General features: G+C 41.4%; 1 protein-coding gene across 1 annotated transcript in view; it reads left to right on the plus strand.

The window, feature by feature from the left end:
* The window catches only part of cdh11 (cadherin 11, type 2, OB-cadherin (osteoblast)), a 122,108-nt gene that overhangs the window by 98,565 nt on the left and 13,232 nt on the right, over positions 1 to 10,311 (plus strand). The window contains exon 8 of the mRNA XM_079689983.1: positions 4,533 to 4,720. Within this exon, the coding sequence (XP_079546109.1) occupies positions 4,533 to 4,720 (188 nt within the window). The remainder of the gene's footprint in view (positions 1 to 4,532; positions 4,721 to 10,311) is intronic.

Genomic DNA, 10,311 nt, shown 5'->3' on the forward strand with positions numbered 1-10,311 from the left:
ATATGGAGAGGACAGGAGGCAGTGAAACATATGGAGAGGACAGGAGACAGTGAAACATATGGAGAGGACAGGAGACAGTGAAACATATGGAGAGGACAGGAGACAGTGAAACATATGGAGAGGACAGGAGACAGTGAAACATATGGAGAGGACAGGAGACAGTGAAACATATGGAGAGGACAGGAGGCAGTGAAACATATGGAGAGGACAGGAGACAGTGAAACATATGGAGAGGACAGGAGACAGTGAAACATATGGAGAGGACAGGGAGACAGTGAAACATATGGAGAGGATAGGGAGACAGTGAAACATATGGAGAGGACAGGAGGCAGTGAAACATATGGAGAGGACAGGAGACAGTGAAACATATGGAGAGGACAGGAGACAGTGAAACATATGGAGAGGACAGGAGACAGTGAAACATATGGAGAGGAAGGGAGACAGTGAAACATATGGAGAGGACAGGAGGCAGTGAAACATATGGAGAGGACAGGAGACAGTGAAACATATGGAGAGGACAGGGAGACAGTGGAACATATGGAGAGGAAGGGAGACAGTGAAACATATGGAGAGGACAGGAGGCAGTGAAACATATGGAGAGGACAGGAGACAGTGAAACATATGGAGAGGACAGGAGACAGTGAAACATATGGAGAGGACAGGAGACAGTGAAACATATGGAGAGGACAGGAGACAGTGAAACATATGGAGAGGACAGGAGACAGTGAAACATATGGAGAGGACAGGAGACAGTGAAACATATGGAGAGGACAGGGAGACAGTGAAACATATGGAGAGGATAGGGAGACAGTGAAACATATGGAGAGGACAGGGAGACAGTGAAACATATGGAGAGGACAGGAGACAGTGAAACATATGGAGAGGACAGGAGACAGTGAAACATATGGAGAGGACAGGAGACAGTGAAACATATGGAGAGGACAGGGAGACAGTGAAACATATGGAGAGGACAGGGAGACAGTGAAACATATGGAGAGGACAGGGAGACAGTGAAACATATGGAGAGGACAGGGAGACAGTGAAACATATGGAGAGGACAGGAGACAGTGAAACATATGGAGAGGACAGGAGACAGTGGACCATATGGAGAGGAAGGGAGACAGTGAAACATATGGAGAGGACAGGGAGACAGTGAAACATATGGAGAGGACAGGAGACAGTGAAACATATGGAGAGGACAGGAGACAGTGAAACATATGGAGAGGACAGGAGACAGTGAAACATATGGAGAGGACAGGAGACAGTGAAACATATGGAGAGGACAGGAGACAGTGAAACATATGGAGAGGACAGGGAGACAGTGAAACATATGGAGAGGACAGGAGACAGTGGACCATATGGAGAGGAAGGGAGACAGTGAAACATATGGAGAGGACAGGAGACAGTGAAACATATGGAGAGGACAGGAGACAGTGAAACATATGGAGAGGACAGGGAGACAGTGAAACATATGGAGAGGACAGGAGACAGTGAAACATATGGAGAGGACAGGGAGACAGTGAAACATATGGAGAGGACAGGGAGACAGTGAAACATATGGAGAGGACAGGGAGACAGTGAAACATATGGAGAGGACAGGAGACAGTGAAACATATGGAGAGGACAGGGACGAAGAGGAGAGACTTGCCGGCGTTTTGCTGAGATGAGGTGGAGGAGGACTTTCGATGGATGTCTCCCACTCGCTTTTCCTCTGAAGCCACATGACCAAATGAAATTTCACGAATCACAAGATTGGAACACCTGGACGGGCAGGATAAAAATGCTAGTGGTGTGCGAGCTGTAAAGTGACGAGGCAATAAACGCCTGAGTTATAGAGGCGGAGGGAGACGGATTTTGGGGGGGAAAGTATAAGCAGGATGATGGACAGAGTCTGAGGATTTTATGATAAGAAGAGACAGATGAGAGGGAGGGGACATGGTTTAAGGGAACATGAAGGATGAGAGGGAGGGGGGAAAAGATACAAGTGGAGCGAGAGGAGACATATGGTCCGGCTGCTCTCATTCTGCAGCCAGGTGTCCGCTCACCTGACACTATAGGGGCGGATTTATATCCGTCGGGCAATAAGAAGAATCCTTCGGGCCGTATCAAACAGATGGCAGAGTTCATTTGGATGCCTCGCTGCCCTCTGAAGCTGACCCCGCCTCACATAGTACACACACAAGACTTTAAGTGGTGTTGTGGCCGTGACGACGAGTTGATACTGATATCACAAGATGGCAAACGTACACACATGCTTTACTCAAGTAGAAGTACAGATACTCGTGTTTAAAAATACTCTGGTGAAAGTAGAAGTACTGACTAAACTTCTTTACTCAAGTCAAAGTAAAGAGGCTTTGAAATGTACTTCAGTAAAAAGTACCCATAACTAGCAGCTGTTTTAAAGAGTACCTGACCTCCCTTTATATTAATAGAACAATGATGTCATTGTTAGCTAATGAATGTTTCCATGGTGAACAACGGCAACATGACAACGTTTTCATTGGTCCCTCTTCTTTAGAGAAGACCAGGAAATGATGGATACACGGATCGTGTTCAAATCAATAGGCACGCAATGACTCTAAATAATAATGATCACACCACCAAACACACATTCAGACTAAAGGAACCAGCCTGTTTGGAAAATGAGAGAAGTAGAAAGTACAGGTATTTGTGTTCAACATGTAAGAAATAGAAAGTACAGGTATTTGAGTTCAACATGTAAGAAGTAGAAAGTACAGGTATTTGAGTTCAACATGTAAGAAGTAGAAAGTACAGGTATTTGAGTTCAACATGTAAGAAGTAGAAAGTACAGGTATTTGAGTTCAACATGTAAGAAGTAGAAAGTACAGGTATTTGTGTTCAACATGTAAGAAGTAGAAAGTACAGGTATTTGAGTTCAACGTGTAAGAAGTAGAAAGTACAGGTATTTGAGTTCAACATGTAAGAAGTAGAAAGTACAGGTATTTGTGTTCAACATGTAAGAAGTAGAAAGTACAGGTATTTGAGTTCAACGTGTAAGAAGTAGAAAGTACAGGTATTTGAGTTCAACATGTAAGAAGTAGAAAGTACAGGTATTTGAGTTCAACATGTAAGAAGTAGAAAGTACAGGTATTTGTGTTCAACATGTAAGAAGTAGAAAGTACAGGTATTTGTATTCAACATGTAAGAAGTAGAAAGTACAGGTATTTGTGTTCAACATGTAAGAAGTAGAAAGTACAGGTATTTGAGTTCAACATGTAAGAAGTAGAAAGTACAGATATTTGAGTTCAACATGTAAGAAGTAGAAAGTACAGGTATTTGTATTCAACATGTAAGAAGTAGAAAGTACAGGTATTTGTGTTCAACATGTAAGAAGTAGAAAGTACAGGTATTTGAGTTCAACATGTAAGAAGTAGAAAGTACAGATATTTGAGTTCAACATGTAAGAAGTAGAAAGTACAGGTATTTGTGTTCAAAATGTAAGAAGTAGAAAGTACAGGTATTTGTGTTCAACATGTAAGAAGTAGAAAGTACAGGTATTTGTGTTCAAAATGTAAGAAGTAGAAAGTACAGGTATTTGTGTTCAACATGTAAGAAGTAGAAAGTACAGGTATTAGTGTTCAACATGTAAGAAGTAGAAAGTACAGGTATTTGTGTTCAACATGTAAGAAGTAGAAAGTACAGGTATTTGTGTTCAACATGCAAGAAGTAGAAAGTACAGGTATTTGTGTTCAAAATGTAAGAAGTAGAAAGTACAGGTATTTGTGTTCAAAATGTAAGAAGTAGAAAGTACAGGTATTTGTGTTCAACATGTAAGAAGTAGAAAGTACAGGTATTAGTGTTCAACATGTAAGAAGTAGAAAGTACAGGTATTTGTGTTCAACATGTAAGAAGTAGAAAGTACAGGTATTTGTGTTCAACATGCAAGAAGTAGAAAGTACAGGTATTTGTGTTCAACATGTAAGAAGTAGAAAGTACAGGTATTAGTGTTCAACATGTAAGAAGTAGAAAGTACAGGTATTTGTGTTCAACATGTAAGAAGTAGAAAGTACAGGTATTTGTGTTCAACATGTAAGAAGTAGAAAGTACAGGTATTTGTGTTCAACATGTAAGAAGTAGAAAGTACAGGTATTTGTGTTCAAAATGTAAGAAGTAGAAAGTACAGGTATTTGTGTTCAACATGTAAGAAGTAGAAAGTACAGGTATTAGTGTTCAACATGTAAGAAGTAGAAAGTACAGGTATTTGTGTTCAACATGTAAGAAGTAGAAAGTACAGGTATTTGTGTTCAACATGTAAGAAGTAGAAAGTACAGGTATTTGTGTTCAACATGTAAGAAGTAGAAAGTACAGGTATTTGTGTTCAACATGTAAGAAGTAGAAAGTACAGGTATTTCTGTTCAACATGTAAGAAGTAAAAGCAAAAAGTCGTCAGAAAAATAAGTAGTGGAGTAAAGTACTGATTCCAGAAACATGTACTTAAGTACAGTAACAAAGTATTTGTACTTCCCACCCCGCTAATAAAGTACATGTTCTGCCTTTTATTTCCCCCTCAGGTGTTTATTCCATGTCGGTGTCAGAGGACAAAGTGCCGGGGGAGGAGGTGGGCCGTCTGAAGGCCAAAGACCCCGACATGGGGGACAACGGGATGGTGAACTACAAACTGATAGACGGAGACGGGATGAACATGTTCGAGATGAGCACCGACTCTGAGACCAGAGAGGCTGTGATCAAACTGAAGAAGGTAAGGAGACACAGAGATGGAGATCAAACGCTGTATTTGATTTTGTTTTAGGCCACATGGGGGAGATTGTTTTTCTCCCCATCCAGAAATCACGGAGCAACGTTATGATACATTTGGAGTTTTGTTTCTGGTCAAATAAATCACATTTCAGCTCAGCTTTTGGTCTCCTCCTTCAGGAAATATCACTCTTGTGGTTGCACTCAAAGGGCCGGTTGTAACTTTAAGACTATATAAAAATACATATATAAATATTTTATATATTTAAAATAATGTATTATATTATTGCCTCTGCATTGGATTATTATCGGATAGGATAATAACTTCATAATTAACTACGTCTGAAAGCAGAAGTCTAGGGAAAATAATTGCAAGTCTCTTCACTGATAATGTCACAAAATAATTTAAAAAGAACCAAATTCTGAAAAAAAAGTCAGATTCTGAGAAAAAAAGTCAAATTCTGAAAAAAATAAATAAATTACATTTTGAAAAAAAAAGTCAAATTCTGAGAAAAATGCAAATTATAAGAAAAAGGCATGTTTTGAAAAAAAAACGTGCTTCTGTAAATCGGAATGTAATCGTATAATAAACATATTATATTCTTTCAGAGCTTTTGCGGGGCCACAGAAAATGAAGTCGCGGGCCGGATTTGGCCCCCGGGCCTTGAGTTTGACACCCCTGCTCTAAATGCTTAATGCTCAACTATGTTCAACAGCAGTTAGTGAGTAAGTTTGGCTAATGACGTTTTACCAATAGAGATACAATAAGTAATCAGACTCAGAAATCCTTTACGTGTAGCACATTGGGGACATGCTCAGCATTACAGCAGCAAAGGGCCAGTGCACTCATCTAATCAACATATTAACAAATAAGCAAAAACAAAGAAAACGTGTAAATTAAGATTCAAATTTCCCTTTAAACAGTTCACAATGAAAATAGTATGCGGCACGGAAAGGGAGAAAGTAGTATTCCTCTGGTCATAACAAGTCTTTATATTAAACATTTGATAGGAATTCACAGTTTGTGGTAAAGATTGTTGGACAAAAGCTAACAGTAGCTACTTCCTGAGTCGCCTACTTTTTCAATTGAACTGCTGTGACGGGGTTCAATTGTCCGTATGAAAAACACTGGCCTAGTCGGTTGGCTTGAGCTTCAAAAACTTTAATTACAGCAGCAACAAAAAAAAAAATAGCGAACCAGCACAACTTAGAACAAAATCAAAAACCAGGCCGTCCATCACTCAGAGTAAACGTGTTCTGGTGTTGCCCTCTCTGCAACTCTCTCCCAGCTGTTGCCCATATTGCAACATTCTTCAGCGCTTCACAGTCCTCCAAAAAACACAAGGATCTCATACACCCTTTTCGCCCAACAAGAAACCAGCAGTTTAAATACCCAGACTAACATGACACAGTTGAGGGGGGAGCAATTAGACACAGGTGAGGGGGGAGGAGACAAGCAGGGCCCCAGGTGACACAATCGACTCACCACATTTCTACATAAAAAATCTGACTCAAAAATGAACAAAATGAACAAACGCACAATAAATAATAAATGTCATGGTTCATAGCAGGAAATGTTTGGTGTGTGTGTGTGTGTGTGTGTGTGTGTCGGCTGTCAGTGGCGGAGTCAGTCACTCTGTGACCCGCTCCGTCACACCTGCAGATACAGAAAAGCAGTTAAGTGAGAGCGTTATACAACCGACATTTGAGTTAATATATGTCTGCTAATGTCTGGTGTTAGAAGAAAGAAGGATGCTTGAGAGTGCATTAACCTCCACGTTCCACACACACACACACACACACACACACACACACACACACACACACACACACACACACACACACACACACACACACACACACACACACACACACACACACACACACACACACACACACACACACACACACACACACACACACACACACACACACACACACGCTCTGTCTCTATAATGCATGCGCACACACGGTCTCTTATTCTTTCATATACACACACACCGTGCTCGGTCAAACAAACACACTCTATTTTAAACACACACACACAGACACACACAGACACACACAGACACACACACTGTTGTATGTGTAGCTGCGGGTCAGGATTATGAACTGTGGAAGTCATACAGTAAAGAACTATCAAACGTGAGTCGGAAAATAAGGAAATGTGCAACAAACTCCAAAAAAGGCTTCTTCTTTAACATCTCTTGGATTGTTATCCTGGAAATTAAAAGAAGGAATTTAACGATTGACATCATTTGATCCCGCAGAATCTCAGCGTACCCTTATTTGGCGTGGTAGCATGTAATTACAGTATGTGTTTAATGGCGTTGGTGGTGAGCAGCGTTTCCTGTCCAGACAGCGTTGACGTAGCTCCTCAAAGAGCAGCCAGCTGATGCTGTGGGAAAATGTCTGAATCAATCGATAGCAGTCCGTTTCATGCCTTTCCTCACAAGCGTCTGCCTGAGTGATTTCTTTGGAGCTCAGTGTGAGAGCGTGGCATTAAGACTGCCGGGGTAAAGGCCTCCCATCAAACCGGAGTGATAATGAGTAATTCTGCCTCTATTCACTCAACAAATGCAACGTGTGGGAGCCCTGGAGCAAGGCACTTAACCCACAGAAGAGCAGAAAGAGAGGGGGGGGGGGGGGGGGGGGGGAGTGTGAATAAAAAACTGAACAAAACAGAGCCTCCATTACTTGTGTAGGAGGGGGCATCGCAAAGCAGAGAAGTGACTAAAGCAGAGATCTGATGAGCAAAGAAACACGCTCCAATGAAAATGGAGAGAGACACTGATTACACTCAAGTGAAGAGTGTGTGTGTGTGTGTGTGTGTGTGTGTGTGTGTGTGTGTGTGTGTGTGTGTGTGTGTGTTTACTGTGTGTGCGTGTGTGCCTGTGTTTACTGTGTCCTGTTATCACTCAGGGGAAATCAACCCCTTTTGCCCCCAGAAGGAAGCAGCAACCACACACGCGCAAACACACACACACACTAATGCATGAACTCGCACCTAAACACAATTTCGAAGAGTATCGGGAGTAGCCTTCCCTAATCTCTTTTCTCTCTCCCTCACACACACACACACACACGGGATGGGCTTTAATCAGCTAGTCTCTTTCAACTGTGTCCTGACGAGAGCAGTCCACAGAATATTAAGGAGCCGTGTGTGTGTGTGTGTGTGTGTGTGTGTGTGTGTGTGTGTGTGTGTGTGTGTGTGTGTGTGTGTTAGCCAGAGAGAGGGAGGCCTTATTGTGAATATTATTATCTCACAGTGATTACACAGAGGGAGAGAATGACGAGAGAGAGAGAGAGAGAGAGAGAGAGAGAGAGAGAGAGAGAGAGAGAGAGAGAGAGAGAGAGAGAGAGAGAGAGGGCGTGAGGAAACAGAGATATTGAAAGAACTGGGTCAGAAACATCGTACCTGTCATCGACACGTTAAACGTCCCACACTGAATGGGAGAGGAACGATCCATTGAGAAGAAACGTCCCTGAAGCAGTGAGTTATTTGGCAGAAACATCACACGAAAAAACAGATGAAAGGGCTGAAGCAAAGCAGGTGACATGGGGACGGGCACTAAAGCTCGGCTACTCGGCTACGTGGAGAACATCCAAAAAAACAATATCGTTTGTAAAAACAATACCTCAATGGACTGGTGCAATATCCAAATAGCATTAAGTGCATTATTTGGTAACGGTAAAATATGTGAAAACGTCTAAATAAAGTTTTGTGGAGATGCAGAGAAGTCCCGCCCCTACAAACTAAGTACAGACTTAAATAAAATGTAAGTGAAGTTAAAAATGTTTCCAAACGTATCATTCCCTCTCACAAAGCATATCGCAATTGCCATGTTTTGACAGTGTGCGAGAGGACCCCAGGAAGAATAGCCAATGCTCATGCTAGTGCTAATGGGGATCCTAATAAAGAACAGAACAGGTAACATCATCGTAATTGTCTCCAAGTCATGTAGCCATGGTGACATCCTAATGACTGCTAACCCCTGGTAAACCTTGTTTGTTTAACTAATACATCCAAAGCTTCCGAGTGATTTTCCAACACTTCACACAGGGCTTATGAGGCCGCCCCTCCCACTGGGATTTCATTAAGTGTTGGTAGCCGCGAGATGAAAAGATCAAACTGACTGCTGGGACTCTACTGGTTCAGAATACTGGCTGGAAACATAGTGGTGAGGGGTTTCATCTGGGTTCATAATACAGCAGTGATACCCAAAGTGTGTTTTGTTTTTGTTCAACTGTGTCTACAACGGATCTGCTCTTGAAGTCGCAGCCAAGAGCTGTTGGCAACGCAGAAGTGTTCATAATCATCCCTTTGGTATTAAACTGTAGCTGATGCACAATGACTGCCAACTATTGTTGACTTAAAGTGTTTCCTCTGCAGCGCGTAAGATTTAGAGAAAAGAGGAAGATTGATTAGAAGCATGCTTATCGGGTTGAGGGTCATTGCCAAGCCCCCGGGAAATATACCGAAACGTTGGTACTACTGTACAACTTATGTGTGAGTTTGTGGTGTCCAAAAATACTTTTTACCAGAATCAGAAATAGGTAAATTAACACATACGAGTAATTGTACTTGGTGTTGTGGTGCATAGACGTAAAAACAATTAAAAACACAGATAGAAAACTATGATAACATTAAAAAAAGATCACAAAATATAGTAAAAAATAGCAATATTGAATATGGTTGTAATCCTAGAAATAGAATAAAATATGTGCAGAAATAAAAAACAAGATATTGTGTGCAGTAATGTAATGCATAGGGTCTATGATGTGAATTAGATTGGAAAATAGACGTCTTAAAGTTGCCAGTAACAAAACTTTTGGGGTCTAAAAGTTGTAAAATGTGCTAAAAGTCGAATCTGGAGTTATTGTACCTGTGCATGTATTTGACGGTGCGGATTGGAGGCGGGGCTTAAGCAAAACGCAAGTCGTGACGCTCTATTGGACCAGATACATTTTTTATCAAGAGTTACGCTATGTTGGCTTCATGTGCCTCTGAGCAACTCTCATCGACATCTCCAACGCTGTATCCACTTCTCTTTATACATCTATAGTCATTGCTCTGTAATTGCTAGGCCACTTTTTTCTGTTATGACTGAATGAAAAGGTGACGTGAGTGAAATGTGTAAGCTTTTCTTGTGGCGCCATTGAGTGTCATGCCTCAAAGCACACATTCAAGTCAATTCAATAGCGAGGCCATTGCAAGTCAATGTGTTTTCTCCCAATATGGACTAAGTGAATTGGAGCTCAACTCAATACGAGAGAATTGAATCTCAGGGTTGAACGGTGGCCTACCTGTGATATTGAAAAGCAATGCCAAGGATTTTTTTTTAATGCTAATGTGTTCTTAATTCGCTCGTTTCGCTTATAAAAGGGTGTAATACATAGGAATACAAAACAAGTGGAAGTGCAGTTCTTCTGTCCCGGGAATTAAATCTCCAAACACTCCCTTTTCTCCTGTGGGGTCCCAAACTCCCAAACCTAATGGTGACTCTTTAAAAACTGAATTATTTAGTTTCCATCAACAAGAAACAGACGAAGGTTTCATTCTGGGTCCAAACTACTCATGTCATATCAAAGTAT

This window comes from Notothenia rossii, assembly GCF_949606895.1.
Source record: "Notothenia rossii genome assembly, chromosome: 6".
Lineage (NCBI taxonomy): Eukaryota > Metazoa > Chordata > Actinopteri > Perciformes > Nototheniidae > Notothenia > Notothenia rossii.